Below are 22395 nucleotides of genomic sequence, written 5' to 3'. Positions count from 1 at the left end.
CAGCCCAACAACCAACACCACTGATACACCACAATATAGCCTCCCCTTGCACTGCACACACAGTGACTGGTGTGTTGTGCAGGCCAAATTGCTAGCAGCAGAAGCAGTTTTTTTTTCTTCTCAGCAGGACAAAAAAAAAAATTGGGATTGCTTTTAAAAAAGCAGTTTGCGGAGCAGTGGGTAAACAGCAATGCAGGAATGTCAGGAAGCCTTAGAAGGCAGCCCAACAACCAACACCACTGATACACCACTATATAGCCTCCCCTTGCACTGCACACACAGTGACTGGTGTGTTGTGCAGGCCAAATCGCTAGCAGCAGAAGCAGTTTTTTTGTCTTCTTCCCTGCCTAACGCTCTCCCTACAGAATCAGCAACCTCTCCCTATACTGAGATCGGCAGAAGTAAGATGGCGGTCGGCGTGCACGCCCTTTTATACCCCCTGTGACGCCCACCAAAGCAAGCCAATCACTTGCATGCCCTTCTGAAAGATGGTGGTGACCCCTGCCTATGTCATCACATTGCCCACAGTGTCCGTGGATCCTGATTGGCTGAAAAAGAGCGCAAAACAAACTTTTGAAACGCGACTTTGGCGCGTAAGTCGCCGACCTCGTGGCCGACCTCATCCTAGGGTCGGGTTTCGTTTCATGAAACCCGACTTTGCCAAAAGTCGGCGAATTTTGAAATTGTTCGACCCGTTTCGCTCAACTCTAGTGGCCAGAGCTGGTTTTAGACAAAGTGGGGCCCTAGGCAAAACTTTAAAATGAGGCCCTAAATAATCACATATTACACCATGACACTCAAATATTTTGGTTGTGTTTACAGGTGCTGAGTTCAGGCTGCTCTATGAGTGTGATCGACAATATTGAAGTCATTTGGCTCTTGTTTCCCGGCCTCTTTACACCGGCTGAGGAACAATAATGGGGACGGAACGATCACTAGTAGATCAATCTGTCCCCATATAGTATTATGTTATCAGCAGAAGGGCTGTCAAGTCGGAGTCCATATCATATGGACAGACTCCAACTCCTTAAATACAATGTATAATACATTGGGTGCAGGATGTGCTGTAACTGTTTTCATAAGAATTTGGGAAAGTTATGAAATGTCTTATAAATGTCTGTTCTGTTCCTGATCTAAGGAGCTCAGCTTTTAGCTGATGAATCTGTGCTGCACTTTATGTACAGGCTCAGTAGTGACCAGTGCTGTGAAGTCGGGGAAATTGAGTAGTTGGGGTCAGAGGTTTGTCTTACTGACTCCACAGCTTTGACTAGCAGCATATCTGCAGCTTACACTGGCAAGAACAGTGATTTTTGTTCGGCCATAAATAATCCAATCACCCGATGAATGAGCAGCATTTTGCTTGTTCCCTGGATGACTGCCAACATGTTTATATATATGAACTCTTGTCTGTGCAGCCGGTGTTTAACCCCTTTCTGACATCAGACGTACTATCCCGTCTATGGCACCCAGCTCCTATGCCCATGGACGGGATAGTACGTCTAGCGCAATCAGCGGCGCCCACGTGGTGAGCGCCGCTGATCGTGGCCGGGTGTCAGCTGATTATCACAGCTGACACCCGGCACAATGTGTCAGGGGCGGTCACGGACCGCCCCCGACACGTTAACCCCTTGCACACCACGATCAAACATGATCGCTGTGTACCGGGGGTTAAAGGGAAGCATCGGCAGGGAGGGGGCTCCCTCCGTGCTTCCCTGAGCCCCCCACAGCAGCGCAATGTGCAGCGCTGCTGCGAGGGGCTCCTTCCCAGCAGGCCCCCAAATCCAAGATGGCGACAGGGCCTGCAGGGAGCTGACTTCCTCAGTGCCTGCACACACATACGGATACACACATACATACACACATACATACATACATACACACTTTGAGCTTTATATATTAGATATACAGTGGGGAAAAAAGTATTTAGTCAGTCAGCAATAGTGCAAGTTCCACCACTTAAAAAGTTGAGAGGCGTCTGTAATTTACATCATAGGTAGACCTCAACTATGGGAGACAAACTGAGAAAAAAAAATCCAGAAAATCACATTGTCTGTTTTTTTTTCATTTTATTTGCATATTATGGTGGAAAATAAGTATTTGGTCAGAAACAAAATTTCATCTCAATACTTTGTGATATATCCTTTGTTGGCAATGACAGAGGTCAAACGTTTTCTGTAAGTCTTCACAAGGTTGCCACACACTGTTGTTGGTATGTTGGCCCATTCCTCCATGCAGATCTCCTCTAGAGCAGTGATGTTTTTGGCTTTTCGCTTGGCAACACGGACTTTCAACTCCCTCCAAAGGTTTTCTATAGGGTTGAGATCTGGAGACTGGCTAGGCCACTCCAGGACCTTGAAATGCTTCTTACGAAGCCACTCCTTCGTTGCCCTGGCGGTGTGCTTTGGATCATTGTCATGTTGAAAGACCCAGCCACGTTTCATCTTCAATGCCCTTGCTGATGGAAGGAGGTTTGCACTCAAAATCTCACGATACATGGCCCCATTCATTCTTTCATGTACCCGGATCAGTCGTCCTGGCCCCTTTGCAGAGAAACAGCCCCAAAGCATGATGTTTCCACCACCATGCTTTACAGTAGGTATGGTGTTTGATGGATGCAACTCAGTATTCTTTTTCCTCCAAACACGACAAGTTGTGTTTCTACCAAACAGTTCCAGTTTGTTTTCATCAGACCATAGGACATTCTCCCAAAACTCCTCTGGATCATCCAAATGCTCTCTAGCAAACTTCAGACGGGCCCGGACATGTACAGGCTTAAGCAGTGGGACACGTCTGGCACTGCAGGATCTGAGTCCATGGTGGCGTAGTGTGTTACTTATGGTAGGCCTTGTTACATTGGTCCCAGCTCTCTGCAGTTCATTCACTAGGTCCCCCCACGTGGTTCTGGGATTTTTGCTCACCGTTCTTGTGATCATTCTGACCCCACGGGGTGGGATTTTGCGTGGAGCACCAGATCGAGGGAGATTATCAGTGGTCTTGTATGTCTTCCATTTTCTAATTATTGCTCCCACAGTTGATTTCTTCACTCCAAGCTGGTTGGCTATTGCAGATTCAGTCTTCCCAGCCTGGTGCAGGGCTACAATTTTGTTTCTGGTGTCCTTTGACAGCTCTTTGGTCTTCACCATAGTGGAGTTTGGAGTCAGACTGTTTGAGGGTGTGCACAGGTGTCTTTTTATACTGATAACAAGTTTAAACAGGTGCCATTACTACAGGTAATGAGTGGAGGAAAGAGGAGACTCTTAAAGAAGAAGTTACAGGTCTGTGAGAGCCAGAAATCTTGATTGCTTGTTTCTGACCAAATGCTTATTTTCCACCATAATATGCAAATAAAATGAAAAAAAAACAGACAATGTGATTTTCTGGATTTTTTTTTCTCAGTTTGTCTCCCATAGTTGAGGTCTACCTATGATGTAAATTACAGACGCCTCTCATCTTTTTAAGTGGTGGAACTTGCACTATTGCTGACTGACTAAATACTTTTTTTCCCCACTGTATATACACACGTACATAGCACACACATGTACATAGCACACACATGTACATGGCACACATACACTTGTACATGGCACACACACATGTACATGGCACACACACATGTACATGGCACACACTTATATACACACATGTACATAGCACACACATGTACATAGCACACACTTATATACACACACATATGTACGTAGCACACACACATGTACATAGCACACACACATATACATGGCACACACACATGCTGCACAACAAATGCTCATTTGATACATGTGATTCATTTAAACACATAGCTCACAGACAGCACACACTACACACACCACACACCTCAAATACACACACATTGCACACACCTCAGATAAACACACACCTCAGATACATACATAAGTATACACACACTCCAGATACACACACCCACCCCAGATACATACACACACCTCAGATACACACAAGCCTCGGATACATACACTGTACACACAGCAGACACACACACTCCAGACCTCAGGTACATACAATTCACACACAAGCAGATACACACACTGCTTTATGCTGGATTGAATTAGATGTTCCACACTATCAGCGCAGCTTCTCCTGCTCCCAACCTCACTGTTCCAGCAGACAGCTCCCTGCCCTCTCCTGTGCTGTGGCTGCCAACAAGAGCAGAAGGAGCTGACAGCAGGACAGGAGCCATCATCACCAGAAGCAGCACACACAGTGGGTGCTGTACTACTTATCTGACAGCTCAGGTTGGTAGGTGCTAGGTCTCTCTTGTAGTGAAACCTCCACCAGGGGGAGCTGGTGAGGGAAGAGAGGTTACACACTAAGAGCAGCAACCCTGAGCAACAGCACAGGTGCCACAGGTAACGAGAGAGAATAGTCAGACGAACCGAGTCAGAAACTAGCAGGAGCTGACTTACCAGAAGGAGCAGCAATACACGTAGTCAAAATACCAAGCTGAGAGTCAGAAAGCCAGAACATGAGCACGGGGTCCAAAACATGAGATGAAATACGTGGTCGGGGTACAAGCCGGGGAGTCAGATGCCAAAGAGGGAACGTAACAGAAGAGACAAATACCAAGAGACGGGGTCAGAAATCAGTCCGGGTCATACACGTGAATATCAGTCAAAGGCAGGAGGAACACCAAGGTACAAGGGTCCTAGGCTCTAAACTGGAAGCTTGAGCTATCACTAACACTGGTCAGCAGGCTGTGAGAGACTGAAATAGCCCTGCTAGCTCCAGAATGAGGCTGAGGAGATTAACTCCCGCATGACCAGTCCGGAGTAAAGACAGCAGAAAATAAACTCCGGACTGGACCATGACATCTCTATTCCCCTCAGAAGCTCCGTGCATGCAGGAGGACAGAAGCAGTGGCCAATGACTGCATGGCCTGTGGTGACATCACGGTCACATGGTCACATGATCGTGATATCACTACAGGTCCTCAACCAGTCTCTACATCCGAAGCTTCACTGCTAATGCTATTATCAGTGAAGCTTCTGCTGTCGATGCTGGGGGCCCCCAAGGGAGTGGGGGTCCTAGGCAGCTGCCTAGTGTGCCCTGCCCTAACGCTGGCCCTGATTGTGGAAAAATTGTATAGTTTATGCCATGATTCCAGTGGAATAACAGTAAAAACGATGCATTTCATAGTGATTTTATTCTGATTTCAGTGAATTTCCAATAAAATTGTGCCAATTTTACCATGATATTACCAGATTCGCAACAAAGTCTAACACATGAATGGCCAAAACCATTGATCCATAATAATGAAGCCTATAAAAATGGAGCACAGCTAATCTGTGATGAAATATGAAATTGCAGACGAAGCCAGCTGCCAGCACAACTCAGCTGTGCTGCACTATTCTCTGCTGTGCTGTGCTGATTATGGAGCCCAGTTAATCAATGTAAAATAGCTAGTCACACACTCTTATAAAGCCCAAGTTAAAAACATAATAATCAAAAATTCTGCAGTAAATAATTTTATTTCTATATATTTACTGCAGGGTATTTGCTTTTTTGTTTTTATCTTGAGTTTTGTCTGTTTAGTGGTCATTGTGAACATGTACTTACTCGCTGCATGCACACCAACTTACATTCCAGTACATCTCTTTATGGTTTTTTACATACTCATATAAAGATGTATTTCTAGACACACTGAATCTTTAACCGAGAGAGGTTAGGCAACTCAGGAAACACCTAGAGGAGCAAAGGGAGGGGTCTGCACCACTGAGAGGAAGCAAGGTGCTGCTGGTAAATGAGATTTTAGGAGACAGGAGAAGGGCCATCCATATACAGTAGCAATGTAAAGCTGGATGAACATCGGGCAGAAGGAAAGGAAGAACGAAACAAGGGTTCAAGAAAATAACTTAATGCCACTGTGGGAATAACCCTTCAAAAAGTGATAAATTTGTACACAGACATATTGACCATTTATGTAACATTCTTACATCTATTGTTTTATTTATTTACAGGTCAGAACATGGATTTTAACTGTAGGCTACACAACAGCTTTTGGGGCAATGTTTGCAAAAACATGGAGAGTGCATGCCATTTTTAAGAATGTAAAGATGAAGAAAAAGGTGAGATGATTCAATGCCTTTAATGTCTAACATAAGGGTTTGTCCTCAGTTTGGTGCCTAATGAATGTTGCTGCAATTCCTTGCATTACATTAAGGCTGGGGTCACACTTGCCGTATGGAAAATTGGTCTGAGTTATCCGTGTGTAAAGCGTTTGCAATGTGATGATGCGATTTTCTCACATCTATTTATCCATATGACATCCGTATGACATGCGTATGGCTTTACATAACTCACTGATTTTCCGCTTTGATTTTATTGGCTAAGGCTGGCTTCACACTAGCTTATTTTCCACGCAGCGCTCGGCGCCGCTAAGCCCCGCCCCCTGCCGGCTCCCTGCCCACCCCATCCGGTCATCGCCGCCTACTATCGCACACGGCTGCATGCGATCTGCGCACCCTATCTTTAGCATGGGGTGCGCAGACCGTGCGCTAGTAGGATTTTAGCGTGCGCTGCGCACTTTTGAAGGTGCGCCGCTGTGCGCCGAACCCACCATGTTGCATTTTGGCACGCTTGGCGCACCTTCAAAAGTGCGCAGTGCACGCTAAAATCCTACTAGCGCACGGCCAGCGCACGGTCTGCGCACCCTATGCTAAAGATAGGGTGCACAGATCGCATGCAGCCATGTGCGATAGTAGGCGGCGATGACCGGATGGGGTGGGCAGGGAGCCGGCAGGGGGCGGGGCTTAGCAGCGCCGAGCGCTGCGTGGAAAATAAGCTAGTGTGAAACTAGCCTTAATGGGCTGAAACGAGGAAATGCTTGAGTATTTGTCGCAAGCTACACTGATGGTCCGTGTGGTGTCCGAGTTTTTCTTGCACCCATAGACTTGCATTGGTGAGTCTCGGCCGATATACACGTACAATTGCAACATGCTGTGATTTCCTCGCACGCAGAATATTCCCGAGAAAAAAAACAGTGATGGGAGCTACCCCATAGATTAACAATGGTCCGAGTGCTATGCGACGTTTTTGTAAAATAGTGACAGGGTTGTAGTCATGTCAGCACAATCCATACTCACTGTGCCGGCCGCTGCTTCTTTCCTGCTGTGTCCTCCATTCTGCCTTGTGTTCAAAAGACAGGAGGCAGAATCCAAAGCAACTTTAAACAAAACGAATTTATTTTCATCAGGACACAGCACAACCATAACACTTCCAGCACATTTGTCACAGTACCAGCATTGCATTTTCTTCGTCTTTCCCTAACTTCTTCTGCTTCACAGGAATAGGCCACAAAGATATAATGGGACGAGGAGCCCGGTGAAAACGCCACTTGAATATATCTCCCTGAAACTGACTTCAGCCCAGACACGGAAACACTATCTACTGGGTCATCCACCCCCTTATGGCTATCCTGCCTGAGCACTTTCACAGTGGCCCACTCCACTTCTTCTGTATCCCAAACGTCTCCTGTGCCAACACTTCTTCTCTAACTTCGTCACTACGTTGCTGCATATACTGTGCTCTTAACTCTTCTCTTCTTCCTTAATACTCCCACTTTTTCCTAGGATGGCTGGGCTTCTACTTCAGAATGTTATGTGATAGTTGAGCAGCCCAGACCAGAGGCCACCTGAGCACACACAGGGGTCTGCCCCATGACTGCCTATATCCAGGAAATCTCACTACCTTATTCCCCAGCTATCCCTCCTAGTATTAACCTCTAAGTGTCCTACAACTAAACCTTCCTAAGCAGTGTACTCGGTGCCCCCATCTAGTGGCCCTTTTGCTACCTGCACTGTCCCTAGCTTACATATAGTACAAAACAGCAATAAACATATGAAAACACGTCACAATGCAGTATATTACAATTATATACAGGTAAATGTACATTCCAGCATAAACATTAAAAGAGGCTAAACCATGACCCCCTTACATTTTCTCGCATAGCACTCATCTGTATTCAATGCTAGTGTGACCCCGGCCTTAGGCTAAGTACACAAATCACGCTTTTGCAGATTTTTTTAGGCAAACTTTCAGTTGCTTTATACAGTATCAGCAAAGTCTATGAGATTTCAGAATCTCATGCACACAACTTGCTTTTTTGTCATCAATATTTTGTGCTTTGCATGTTTTTTTTGCATAATGGAGCATGTTGCGTCTTTCAGCGTTATAGACCCATTGAAATAAATGGATGGTGAAAAAAAGCAACAAAAATGAAGATATCTGGTTTTGCTGCATTTTTGTGTCAAAACCTGATTCTATAGAATAGGATTTTTTTTCAACACTAAACTTTAGGGCGGTTTCACAAGTCCAGATAATTCCGGTACCGGAAAAACCGGTACCAGAGCTATCCGTGTCCATGTGTCTGTGTGGACACATGGTACCTCCATGTGGCACACGTGTGGCAACCGTGTGCCGCATCAGGACCACCCGGATGGCGCTGGGAAGAAGCGCTACAGTAAGCACTGTTCCCGGCGGCTGGTGCTGACCACGGCGGTAATTCTTCTTTCCTGCTCTGCCGGCAGGAGAGAAGAATGAATGAAAACCCGATGTGGGGTCCCCCTCATTTTCTGAACCAACCAGATGAAACTTACAGCTGGGGACTGCAGCTCTCAGCTGTCAGCTTCAGCCAGGTTGGTTGTGAAGAATAGAGGGGTCCCCACGCTGTTTTTTTAATTATTTAAATAAATAATTTTAAAAAAAACGGCGTGGGGCCCCCCCTATTTTTGACAACCAACCTGACTAAAGCCAACAGCTGAGGGCTAATATTTTCAGGCTGGTAAGTGGCCATTGATCTTGGCCCCCCAGCCTAAAAACAGCAGACCCCAGCTGCCCAGAAAAGGCACATCTATTAGATGCGCCTAATCTGAAGCTTTGCCTGGTTCTTCCCACTTGCCCTGCAGCTGTGGCAAGTGGGGTAATAAGGGGTTAATGGCTCCTTTCTATTATAAGGTGACATTAAGCCGGATTAGTAATGGAGAGGTGTCAATAGGACACTGATCCATTACTAATCCTACAGTAAATAAAGGGTTAAATAAACACACTCACACAATAAGAATAAATTATTTTATTGAAAGAATACAACACATACATATTTATAATCTTTATTACACTGGTAATTCCTTTGCGAAGCCTACGATCTTCTGAAAAAAAAGGTGAACATAATAAACCAACAATATACAAAAGTAGAAAAGAAGTACAGAAAAATGTGCACTCACAGCATGAATCAGTATCAAAAAAGGCTTTTATTAGACATACATATACCAAACAGGCAAAAGTACACAATAAAACATAATTAAAAACAAGTGAAAAGACATGCAGACTAGTGGATACATTGTCATGATGAAATGCAAATTTATTCTCAAATGAATAAAGGGTAATACGTGAAAGTGATAAATCTCTACTCAGCAGGAGAAGAAAACGTGCAATGGGCGCACTCACAAAGATAGAGATATATCAGAGCTGAATAGTACTAGCAGCTAATAATAAAGGCGTGCTCCTTATTGGACTAAATAGGGTTAATCCATAATACCCAGATAATAGGTGCACTCACAAAAAAATAGCAATGTATCAAAGCTGAAAAATACTGACAGCTGGTAATAAAGGAGTGCTCCCTATTGGACTAAATAGGGTTAGTCCATAATACCCAGATAATAGGCACACTCACAAAAAATAGCAATGTATCAAAGCTGAAAAATACTGACAGCTAATAATAAAGGAATGCTCCCCATTCGAGTATATAGGGTTAATCCATGATGCCCAAGTTTTACTCTCGTGCTGTTCAGATGGAAAGAAAAAACATGCAATATACAATCACATATAATTACCCAGAGATCACACTGTCCACAACGCCTAACGCGTGTCGCTGCGTCCAGCAGCTTCGTCAGGGGAAGTCGTCTTATTTATTTAAATAATTAAAAAAACAATGTGGGGACCCCTCTATTCTTCACAACCAACCTGGCTGAAGCTGACCGCTAAGGGTCGCAGCCCCCAGCTGTAAGTTTCATCTGGTTGGTTCAGAAAATGAGGGGGACCCCATGTCGGGTTTTCATTCATTCTTCTCTCCTGCCGGCAGAGTAGAAGAGAAGAATCACAGCCACAGTCAGCACCAGCTGCCAGGAACAGCGCTTACAGTAGCGCTTCTTCCTGGTGGCCGTTCGTGAGCACGGAGGACTGTGTGAACAGTTCTCCTTGTGCAGCACGTGTTGCGGGCCACGTCTCCGTGTTAAAACAGACATGTCTCCGTGTTCTGCATATGGACACCCGGTCCGTGAAAACACACTGACATCTGCATAGACCCACTCATTTGAATGGGTCTATGTGTGTTAATGTCTCCGGTATGTGAGAAAACTGACACTACACGTACCGGAGACACTGACGTGTGAAACCGGCCTTATCAGCATGCACAAGAGACAAATCTAGCATGCCAAAACCGTCACAAAAAAAAATATCAAAAACACAGCAAAAAAAACGCAAGAAAAAGATTCTTTTTTTCTGCAGCTTCTTACCTGCCAAGAGATCAGGTTTGCTGCAGTAAAGAAACTCTGAAATATCGCCTAGTGTGAACTTACCCTTCAACGTCTAGTAATCTTCTTAGTGTGGGTATTTAAATAATTACTGTGCTGTGTAGTTAGATGACAATAAATCCTGAAACTGTTAAAAGTCTTTTGTTTTGTTTTTCTGTTACCATAAACTATATATAGAAGTACCACAAAACAAATCTGTATTTAAGTCATTATGGTATTCTTTTAAAAAATTTGAAAAAAACTTTTTGCCTGTAGAATTACATAAAGAATGAATTCATCCTCTCAAGACCCTTCTTGGTTCTTCATTAGCTGGGATAAAGAACCACTACATAGAAAGGTTTTTAATTTGGAGGACATGGCATTTCTGTGCATTGATTTCATTGGGCTTTTTTTAATGCGTCACTGCATCATCAGGTGAAGAACTTTATAAAAAGGAATTGCTAAAGGAATCAGTGGGGCTCGTACAAAGAACCTTCGCTTAATTTTCCGGCATTCATGTTATGCTTCAAACAAGGTTCTGTGTATTACTACAGTTGGTATACATTGATGCAGTTTTCTTCATGACAAAATAAAGAGATACAGTATAGTGACAGTTAGTTAGTTAGATGTTAGTGGTCATATCCATGGATCCCTAAGCTACTACAATACCCTGCACGTAGGGTGAGTGACATAGCGAATCAGAAGAACTATGCTACATTGTTAATTGGAGGTATTTGCTAATATTATTATTACATCTACTGCACATTGGGATAGGATCGTGGAGATGAGAATACCCCTTTAAAGGGAATCTGTCACCTTTTTTTTTTGCCTTTTGCGCTGCCGACATTGACATCAGGGGCTTATCTACAGTATTCTGTAATGCTGTAGATAAGCCCCCAATGTAACCTGAAAGATAAGAAAAACACGTTAGATTATACTCACCGGAGGGGGGCGGTCCAGTCCGATGGGTGTCATGGTCCGGTCCGATGCCTCCCATCAACATACGATGCAGTTGTGGTGCCCCTGAGGCTCAGTCACCACAGAGGTACTGCACCTCCTCCTGAGGTGTGGTATCCCACTATCCAGGTAAGGTGGAGACACCTGACCACACTCCAACACCTGCACCCCACACCACAAAGTAGTGTAGCAAAGCACCTTCGGCGGCTCCCTGCTTGGAGTACAGCAAAGCACCCATTGGTGGCTCCCTGCTTGGAACACGAAATGTGCTGGGAGGTGGGTGGAGTTAGTTGACATTACAAGGAGCGGGAAGAGTTGAGGATGAGTAGTTAGTCGGTTGGTTAGAGGGTTGGAGAGAAGAAGATCCCTGGAGAGAGGTATAGATGGATGGAAGTGCTGCAGCAGATTCAGTGACCTGGGTCTGCTGGCACAGGAAAGGAAGAGAGAAAGAGCAACATAGACTGAAAGCCTGACTCTCCATAGAAAGAAAGATTAGTACGAAACGTGAGGAGTAAAAGAGAACAGAGGATGTGGGTTAGAAGAGAACCCTTCCTAGAAGTTCTAAGCGCAAGGCCGGGGCCCGGTCCCCGAGGTTGTATGGATACTAATGGTCCTGCAGCAGACACCGGAGGAATAGAAGTAGTGACCACTTTATTCCCACACCAGACTTGGGGGCACAACAGCAACTGGATAGTGAGCCGGGACTTAGTAGCAAGGAGTCCCCCGAAACAGGCTACAGCTGTCTGCTGTACAAGTAGAGTTCATAAGAACATCGGACCGGAGGAACTCCAGTGTAACTCAGTACTAGGAGTACTTCATTTAAAGGCGCTATAAGAGGAGACGTTCAGAAAGCACATGTTGGCGGAGTGTTGGAAAGGAGTATTCCATCTGGCCTGGAGGTTGACTGAGTCCCTGACCCGGAGGGCACGGAGGCAGGCACCTGTTTGTGCAGCAGACTGTGAGTAAAGCTTTGGAGCTACATGCCCTGGTGTCCTCCACTCATTCCTGCACCAGCCTGTCCAGCACTGCTACATCCCTTGTGCCAAACGCTACACCATCTACGTGTCACTTCACTTACTCTGCCCTGGGACTACAGCCCTGCCTGTGGAGGGCTATAACATCATTGCTGCACCACACCATTTGTCCCAGAGGATCTGTCTGCAGCGTCGGCTTACATCTCCATTGCCGAACACCACAGGTGGCATCACGAATCACTTATAAACTTTCACCACAATAAGCACACTGCCACATATCCCCTTTTACAATGGGCGCCCAGGGCCATGGGCCGGGTCCCAGCTGCTGTGACATCTCCCATTGAAGCTCATCGGACCCGGTACTGAGTACCCCCACAGCCCTGGGAGGGCGACCCATTATTTGGCGTCACGAACAGGATGATGAGACCCGATGCCATCGGGTTCTGTGTGCCTAAGACCCAGATCTTTTGAAAATGTGCAGAAGACCTAATTTAATAGACTGTAAAATGAACAGTAAAAATGGCCGCCGGCGCGGTGAAGGGCGTGACAACATGGGTGGTCCTAAGAAAAGACCGCGAACTGTCCTGGGTCTCCCCTGTCTGAACTTCTATGTGACAGCAAAATGGCCCACCCCCCGAGGGGTTCGTATACTGGCCTGGTATGGAGGAGTAGGGAGAAGACGCCGCCATCAGAAGGAGGGGCGAGAGCCAGTGGCGAAAAAAGAGCCCAGACAGGAAGAAGAACGAAAGAACGCCATGATGGAAGGAGCGCGGAGGTCAGAAGAAAATGGCGGGGAGAAGCCATCCTCCCCCAAGCAACACCCGCGGGGCATACAGCCGCTGCGACACCCTTTACAGCGTCCGCCACCACCTCCAGGCTGGTGCTGTCACTGGATGCAGGCTGCCAGGAGAAGGTACATGAGGGTTCCGGAGGCTGTGGGACAGGAGCTGAGTCCCAGCCAGGATCTAGCGCGGCTGCACAGGCTTTTACCGGCATGCCCCGTCCTGTGCCAACATGGATGCAACTACCGGCCGTTCATCAGTCCTCTCCCGGGGTTGCGGCTGCCATCATTCGTCCCCCGGTACCTAAGCAGGAGTCAGAACATCACAGGGAAGCACCAGGTATGGTCGCCGCCCCTGCCATGATCCTGGTACTACGAGCCGTGCCTATGGACAGAAATGGTCCGGTGATTACCCAAACCATGAGTGGTGGCACTCCAATGGTCTCCAGCCCACAACAACCGGTTGTAGTACCGCCAACTGTGGTACCACTTGGGATCGCAGAGCAGCATCTATCGGTACCGGCTACAGCCCTTGCTGACTTGTTGGCAGCAGAACTACCATCTGCAACAGCCGATGTTCACGCAGTACCAGTAGCAATGACCATCGCTGCCATTCCACCTGAGCCAGTGACAACCCATCCCTCACCAGGAGAAAAAGAATACCTGCAATTTGTAGACCGCCAGCAACAGGATGAAGACACCCAGAGCATCTCCCCTGGAAGCAGCCCAAGCAACCAGCTTCCAGAACCCCAGGAGGGGATCATTAGCCATAATCTTGATTTAAACTAACTTTTGTTGCCCAGGAGGGTATTAGCAAGTTTCCAGTTTTCTCCTTCGTCTCATTGGGGGACACAGAGACTGTGGGTGTGTGCTTCTGCCATCTGGAGGCTGACACTAAGTATACAAAAAAAGAGTTAGCTCCTCCTCCGCCGCATACACCCTCGCCCCCAGACCGGGCGTAACTCAGTTTTTTGCTTAGTGTCTGATGGAGGCACACGCAGTCTGGAGCTCCAGACTAGATTTTTTTTTTTTTTGTTTTTGGTCTCTTTCTATGAAGATAAGATAGGGGCGACGGATCCTATAGAGAGGGTCCGATCTCCCCAAATCATCAACGGGCGACCACGTGTGAGTAGCCCTCCACGTGTTTTCTCTCCCGCACCGAGGGACACATCTGGGACTTTTCCCCAGACAACCATTTTTCTTTGTTATTTTTCTAAAGAGGTGGCAACGCATCCTGATAAAAGGATTCGGTTCCCCATGAACCCCAGCGGGCGAGCACGTGTGAGTGATCCTCCACGTTGTTACTCTCCTGCAACGTGGGAATGCATTAATGCCCCGACCACCCCTAGGTAGGACACCAGGGGTGGTCCTGGAGGCGCAGGTGAGCCAAGGGAGCGAAGCGTCGAAGACTGGTGCTCCCGGTCAGGTCGGGCTGGCAGGGATGGGGTTGAGAGCACCACAAGCCCACGGCGCAGAAGCCACAGGGGGGAGGCCCGGCTCACCTCTCTTGTTGATGGGCGTGGAGTGTAGCCAGAGCCCCGTCGGCGGCCGCGCTGTGTGGTGAGGCCCGAGCCGCCCGCCCGCCGGCCGACTTCCGGGGGTAGCCGGAAGCCCCGCCCACTAACTTCCGGGGGCGGAGAGCGGCAGGCGCGCTCAGTTACCGGGGAGCTCCCGCCCTCCTCCCTCGAACGCCGCACGTGTAGTGCGGCCAGCGGCGGCCGCGGTCCCCGCTGTATGGGGGCAAGTGATTTTCTCGTCAGCGCCTCTCTGGACGCGGCCGAGTGTTCTGCTGTGGCAGCAGCAAATGCAATCGCCGTTAGGCGAGCATTATGGCTGAGATTATGGAAAGCGGATTCTATCTCCAAAAAATCCTTGACCTCATTGCCTTTTCAGGGCAATCGGTTGTTCGGTGAGAAGCTTGATAAGCTTATCTCAGAAGCCACGGGGGGGAGGAGTAGTTTCCTCCCGCAGCAGAGGACTTGGCCGGCATTCAGGCAGACACAGAGGCGTTTTCGGCCCTTTCGTAACCCCTGGAGGGGGACTTCGGCCAGAGCATCCACCTCCGCAAATGATGGTCAGATTAGGGAAAGGCAAATCTCTTACAGAGCCAATCCGCTGGGCAGAGGCCGAGGCCGTTTGCCCAGAACGAGGGGGGCCAGATCCCAAAAGCCTCCAGCAAAATGACTCGAGGCGCTTCGTACCTACGGACGACAGGGTGGGCGGACGCCTACTGAAGTTCAGCCACGTTTGGGTCGCAGTGGCACGCGACGCCTGGGTGGCAGAACTGATATCGTCCGGGTACAAGATAGAGTTTGTCGGACTCCCGCCATGGCGATTCTTTCATTCACGGTTTTCCGGAACAGGATCGCAGGCAGAGGGTTTGTTACAGGCCATAATGACGCTACAGCGCAACGGGGTCATTGTCCCAGTGCCGAAAAGCGAAGAGGCACAAGGTTTTTACTCCAACCTGTTTTCGGTCCCCAAAAGAGACGGGACAGTAAGGCCAGTACTAGATCTAAAAATCCTGAACAAATTCATCAGAGTCAGGCGGTTCCGGATGGAATCCCTCCGTTCGGTCATTGCAGCCATGGATCCAGGGGAGTTCCTGGCCTCGATCGATGTGCAGGATGCATATCTGCACATTCCGATTTTTCCTCCACACCAGAGGTTCCTGCGTTTTGCGATCGGAGGGCGACATTTTCAATTTGTTGCTCTGCCTTTCGGTCTGGCCACTGCTCCCAGAGTCTTTACGAAGATAATGGCGGTGGTTATGGCCATCCTGCATGCTCGGGGCATAACGGTACTACCTTACCTGGACGACCTGTTGGTAAAGGGGCCGTCGTTTCAGGCGTGCCAGGAGAATGTCAGTATCACGCTGGATACCCTGGCCCGTCTAGGCTGGTTAATCAATCGGAGCAAGTCGTCCTTGGTTCCAGCCCAAAGAATCGTGTTCCTAGGCATGATTTTCGATACCTCCCGGGGGCTGGTGATCCTCCCTCAGGACAAGGCGCAAAAAATCAAGCAAGGAGTACGCAACCTTCTGCAGCCGGGCACCAGACCCATCCGGTACGGCATGAGTGTGTTGGGCAGAATGGTGGCGGCGATGGAGGCAATCCCGTTTGCCCAGTTCCATCTCCGTCCGCTTCAGCATGCGCTCTTGTCTGCATGGGACCGGAGGCTGCTTTCTCTCAGTCATCGGTGCAAGTTGTCTCCGCTGGTCCGACATTCACTCCGGTGGTGGACTCGCGACTCGTCCCTGGTCCAGGGGAAACCTTTTCCCCTGGAGCAGTGGTTAGTGGTGACGACCGATGCAAGCCTGCATGGTTGGGGAGCAGTTTTCCAGAGTCACACAGCCCAGGGGCGGTGGTCCAGTCAGGAGATAATTCTCCCGATCAACATTCTGGAGATACGGGCAATACGATTGGCCCTGCAACATTTCCAGTGTTTTCTGAGACACCGGCCGGTGCGCATTCAGTTGGACAATGCTACAGCAGTAGCATATGTCAACCATCAAGGGGGCACGTGCAGCCAGGCAGCCATGCGCGAGGTCGGGCTGGTACTGCGTTGGGCAGAGAAGAACCGCGTGGTAATTTCAGCTGTGCACATTCCGGGAGTCGAAAACTGGGCGGCAGATTTTCTCAGCCGACAGGGGGTCGCGGCAGAGGAATGGTCCCTGCACCCCGAGATCTTTCAGCAGATCTGCCAACGGTGGGGGACACCAGACGTGGACCTTATGGCATCCAGAGAGAACGCCAAAGTACAAAGGTTTGTTGCTCGATCCCTCGATCCGCAGGCAATCGCAGCAGACGCTCTGGTGCTCCCATGGAGCCAGTTTCGTCTCCCGTACTTGTTCCCCCCCCTGCCGCTGCTTCCAAGAGTCATCAGGAAAATAAGGAGAGAGAGGGTTCCAGCAATTCTGCTGGCCCCAGACTGGCCTCGGCGGGCCTGGTATGCAGATCTGGTTCAGCTAGTGGTGGACGTACCCTGGCGTCTCCCAGATCGCCCGGACTTGCTGTCCCAAGGGCCGATCTACCATCCGAACTTAGGGGCCCTGTGTTTGACGGCGTGGCCATTGAATCTTGGCTGTTAACACAGGCAGGATTCAGGCGCGATGTGGTAGCCACGATGGTGAGTGCCTGAAAGCCTTCCTCGGCGAGAGTATATCATCGGACTTGGGAAGTTTTTTTCCGTTGGTGTAGGGATCGCGGAGTGGCTCCTCTGGTTTTTTCGATCCCCAACGTACTGGCTTTTCTGCAGGCAGGGCTGGACGTAGGATTGGCTCCGAGTTCGCTCAGAACGCAGATCTCGGCTCTGTCGGTGCTTTTCCAACGAAAGGTCGCTTCGGTCTGGCAGGTTAGGACGTTTATGCAGGGGGTCGCACATTTAGTACCCCCCCTATAAGGCGCCGACGGAATCATGGGACCTGAACTTGGTGCTCAGGGCCCTTCAAGAGGCTCCTTTCGAACCGTTACAAGAGGTTTCCTTACCTTACCTGTCCAGGAAGGTCGTTTTTCTGGTAGCTATTACGTCTATTAGACGGGTTTCGGAATTGGCGGCTTTATCTTGTAAACCGCCGTTCCTGACCTTTTATAAGGATAAGGTAGTTTTAAGGCCAGCTCCTCCCTTCTTGCCGAAGGTTGTCTCTGCATTCCATATCAACGAAGACATTGTCTTACCCTCGTTTTGCCCGGCACCGGTGCACAGGGTAGAAAAGGCATTGCACACCTTGGATCTGGTAAGAGCTCTTAGGAGGTATGTGACAAGGACAGCTCCTTTCCGCCGGACAGACTCTCTATTCGTGATCCCAGAAGGGCGGCGGAAGGGGCTCGCTGCGTCCAAAGTGACTTTGGCCAGATGGGTTCGCCTGACGATCCAAGAATCTTATGAAATTAGTGGCACGCCGGTTCCGGCAGGGATCAAGGCACACTCGGCTCGAGCAGTGGGTGCCTCATGGGCACTGCGACACCAAGCTTCAGCGGAACAGGTGTGCAAAGCAGCTACCTGGTCCAGCTTGCATACGTTTGTCAAACATTATAACGTACATACCCAGGCATCCTCGGATGCATGCCTGGGAAGAAAGATTCTCCAGGCAGCAGTTGCGCACCTCTAATCAGGGGCGCAAAATAGCATGGATTGGGTGAGCTAAGATCCCGCCCAGGGACTGCTTTAGAACGTCCCACAGTCTCTGTGTCCCCCAATGAGACGAAGGAGAAACGTGGATTTTTGTGAGTACTCACCGTAAAATCCTTTTCTCCGAGACGCTCATTGGGGGACACAGCACCCACCCTACTAGCCAGTTGGCTTTTGCTTATTTTGAGTTATACAAATCATTATGTAAGGATCAGGGTGGTCCCTTTTCCAGACGTATAATTTCTTGCCTGAATTTAAGGCGCGTTCTCCTACTGCTTATGCACTAAACTGAGTTACGCCCGGTCTGGGGGCGAGGGTGTATGCGGCGGAGGAGGAGCTAACTCTTTTTTTGTATACTTAGTGTCAGCCTCCAGACGGCAGAAGCACACACCCACAGTCTCTGTGTCCCCCAATGAGCGTCTCGGAGAAAAGGATTTTACGGTGAGTACTCACAAAAATCCATGTTTTTTTTCTATTTTTGATTATGATGTTCATCTGTTGATCCAGTTGTTGCCCAGTTTGATTGGCAGCGTTTTTCATACTTGAACTGTGGAGATCATGGACGCTGAGTGATCCAGAACTGTCATTGTAAATAGTTTGCACCTCTTTAGGTGCTTTCTCTTGGTTTTACATAGGAACCTTTCCCTTGGAACAAGGACTACCTCATTATAAGGACATTTCCAGACATGATGGCCGGTCCAATGTCTACTCTTTGCACTTATGAATAATGCTTAGTATTTTTGAATAAGAAACTAGAAAGTGATAATGTAAAAGTAAAAGTATTAATGACAGATTTTATAGGGTCCAATTGAGAAAGAAGTATAGCGAATGTTTTACCGTGTTTGAATAAAGATGCGAGAATTGAGTAAAAATATGCAGATGATGAATCAGACACCAGCAGTTGTCACTTAAGGGTAAGAAGAAGAAAAGTAGAAAATGTGAAATGTTATGAATGGGTCACCGAGGAGAAAACTAAACAAGCCAAGTCACAGAAAGCCAGAGAGGTTGGTAACTATGCAGACTGCAGACCCCTGATCCTAACCACACAACTAGCAGCAGCCGTGGAGCGTTCCTACGATGAATCTAGATGCCTCGTCACAGCCGGAGGACTAAATAAGCCTAAAGCAAGAAAAGGGGAAAACTAACTGCCCCAGAGCAGACCCCAAAGGAATAGACAGCCCCCACACATGTATTGACGGTGAAACAAGATGAAAACACAAACACAGGCAGGAAAATAGGCTGAGCAAACGATGGGGCCCAAACTAACTAGAAAGGACAAGGAAAGGAAAGACACTGTCTGCAATCTGCCCAAAAACCCCTACAAAAATAATGTCCAACACTTCTGATAACAAAATTAACCCTGAAGTCACTAGACTTCTCCCACTATATCAGCACTCTGAAATATTCTGAGACAGAGCAAAAAAGAGGCCAATCTAATAAGGGACAAAAAGCAAATTGGCAAATACAGATAAATAAGAGTGGGAAATCAGCACAGCTCCAGCCGGGGCTGGCTGACCACACAAAAAACTGAATAGACCAACAAAATCATGTGTGAACATTAGCAGAAACGCTTAGCTTGAGATGACTGGAACAGAGCTGAAAACCAAGACCTGAAAAGCCAGAAGGAATACCAGCACCAGAATAGGGCGTCGGCTGTCTTAAATCCAGTCTGAGATTCCAGAGATCCAATCGTTATCCTCATCATCAGGTGGCAGATCTCTACTAATTAAATCAACCTCACTACCTCCTGTTACCACCAGAAAGAGCCCGGAAGGAGAACTCACAACTGGTAGACCAGAAAATGAGTTCACAACAGTGAAAGATAACAGAAAAGCAATGTGTTGCTAGAAAATGTGTTCTGAATTTGCTTCCGTAGCATTTTGAGTTAGATAGCATAACTTTAAATATAGATAGACAGTTAAATTGTTTGCAAAGTTCAATAAACAGTGCCTCCCACCTTGGGAAGTTTAGTATAAGACATGTTCATTATGCAATATAAAAATTTGTATGTTCCTGTATTGTCAACTTTGTTTACTTGCAGCCCGCGGACGTGCTGTGTTTAACGGGGGGTATGTGGTGCCCCTGAGGCTCAGTTGCCACAGAAGTACTGCACCTCCTCCTGAGGTGTGGTATCCCACCATCCAGGTAAGGTGGAGACACCTGACCACACTCCAACACCTGCACCCCACACCACAAAGTAGTGTAGCAAAGCACCTTCGGCAGCTCCCTGCTTGGAGTACAGCAAAGCACCCATTGGTGGCTCCCTGCTTGGAACACGAAATGTGCTGGGAGGTGGGTGGAGTTAGTTGACATTACAAGGAGCGGGAAGAGTTGAGGATGAGTAGTTAGTCAGTCGGTTGGTTAGAGGGTTGGAGAGAAGAAGATCCCCGGAGAGAGGGATAGATGGATGGAAGTGCTGCAGCAGATCCCAGTGACCTGGGTCTGCTGGCACAGGAAAGGAAGAGAGAAAGAGCAACATAGACTGAAAGCCTGACTCTCCATAGAAAGAAAGATTAGTGCGAAACGTGAGGAGTAAAAGAGAACAGAGGATGTGGGTTAGAAGAGAACCCTTCCTAGAAGTTCTAAGCGCAAGGCCGGGGCCCGGTCCCCGAGGTTGTATGGATACTAATGGTCCAGCAGCAGACACCGGAGGAATAGAAGTAGTGACCACTTTATTCCCACACCAGACTTGGGGGCACAACAGCAACTGGATAGTGAGCCGGGACTTAGTAGCAAGGAGTCCCCGAAACAGGCTACAGCTGTCTGCCGTACAAGTAGAGTTCATAAGAACATTGGACCGGAGGAACTCCAGTGTAACTCAGTACTAGGAGTACTTCATTTAAAGGCGCTATAAGAGGAGATGTTCAGAAAGGCACATGTTGGCGGAGTGTTGGAAAGGAGTATTCCATCTGGCCTGGAGGTTGACTGAGTCTCTGACCCGGAGGACATGGCACGGAGGCAGGCATCTGTTTGTGCAGCAGACTGTGAGTAAAGCTTTGGAACTACATGCCCTGGTGTCCTCCACTCATTCCTGCGCCAGCCTGTCCAGCACTGCTACATCCCTTGTGCCAAACACTACACCATCTAAGTGTCACTTCACTTACTCTGACCTGGGACTACAGCTCTGCCTGTGGAGGGCTATAACATCATTGCTGCACCACACCATTTGTCCCAGAGGATCTGTCTGCAGCGTCGGCTTACATCTCCATTGCCGAACACCACAGGTGGCATCACGAATCACTTATAAACTTTCACCACAATAAGCACACTGCCACATATCCCCTTTTACAATGGGCGCCCAGGGCCACGGGCCAGGGCCCAGCTGTCGTCACATCTCCCATTGAAGCTCATCGGGCCCGGTACCGAGTACCCCCACAGCCCTGGGAGGGCAACCAACAGTCCTCTTCTTCCCTTCATGTAGTAGCTCCGGCGCAGGCGCACTGCTCTGCCCTGTTGAGGGCAGAGCAAAATACCTCTCCCGACGCCTGCGCACTGCAGTATTCTGCTCTGCCCTCAACAGGGCAGAGCAGTGCGCCGGGGCCGGAGCCACTACAGGAAGGGAAGGCGAGGGCGGCATCGTATGAAGATGGGAGGCGTCAGACCGGACCGCGACACCCATCTGACCGGACCGCCCCCTCCATTGAGTATAATCTAACGTGTTTTGCTTATCTTTCAGGTTACATTGGGGCTTATCTACAGCATTACAGAATGCTGTAGGTAAGCCCCTGATGTCAATGCCGGCAGCTCATAGGGCAAAAAAAGGGTGACAGATTCCCTTTAAGGTAAAAGTAAGGTAATATTATATTATTTTTTTTTATTTCTCATTGCTTATTGTTCAGGCCCCAGATCAGATTGAAAATTTTAGACCAGGATCACACTTGCAAGAAACTCGGACAAGTCTCGCATGTTAATATCTGGCACTGCCGCCGGCACTCGGGAGCACAGTGTGCAGCTGCATGTATTTCTATGCAGCCGCACGCTCTGCTCCTGAGTGCCGGAGGCAGTGCTGGGTATTAACATGTGAGACTCG

At 48.4% G+C, this 22395-nt stretch overlaps 1 protein-coding gene across 1 annotated transcript in view; it reads left to right on the top strand.

Annotated features, from left to right (window-relative positions):
* Window positions 1-22395, top strand: part of GABBR2 (gamma-aminobutyric acid type B receptor subunit 2) — a 1198492-nt gene that overhangs the window by 862134 nt on the left and 313963 nt on the right. Inside the window, exon 12 of the mRNA XM_073587861.1 lies at window positions 5976-6083. Coding sequence (XP_073443962.1) covers window positions 5976-6083 — 108 coding nt within the window. The remainder of the gene's footprint in view (window positions 1-5975; window positions 6084-22395) is intronic.

The sequence above is a fragment of the Dendrobates tinctorius genome, unplaced genomic scaffold (genome assembly GCF_039654945.1).
Source record: "Dendrobates tinctorius isolate UK_male_01 unplaced genomic scaffold, ASM3965494v1 ptg000102l, whole genome shotgun sequence".
Classification (NCBI taxonomy): domain Eukaryota; kingdom Metazoa; phylum Chordata; class Amphibia; order Anura; family Dendrobatidae; genus Dendrobates; species Dendrobates tinctorius.
The sequence above is the reverse complement of the archived record's forward strand: the minus strand, read 5'-3'. Positions and strand labels throughout refer to the sequence as shown.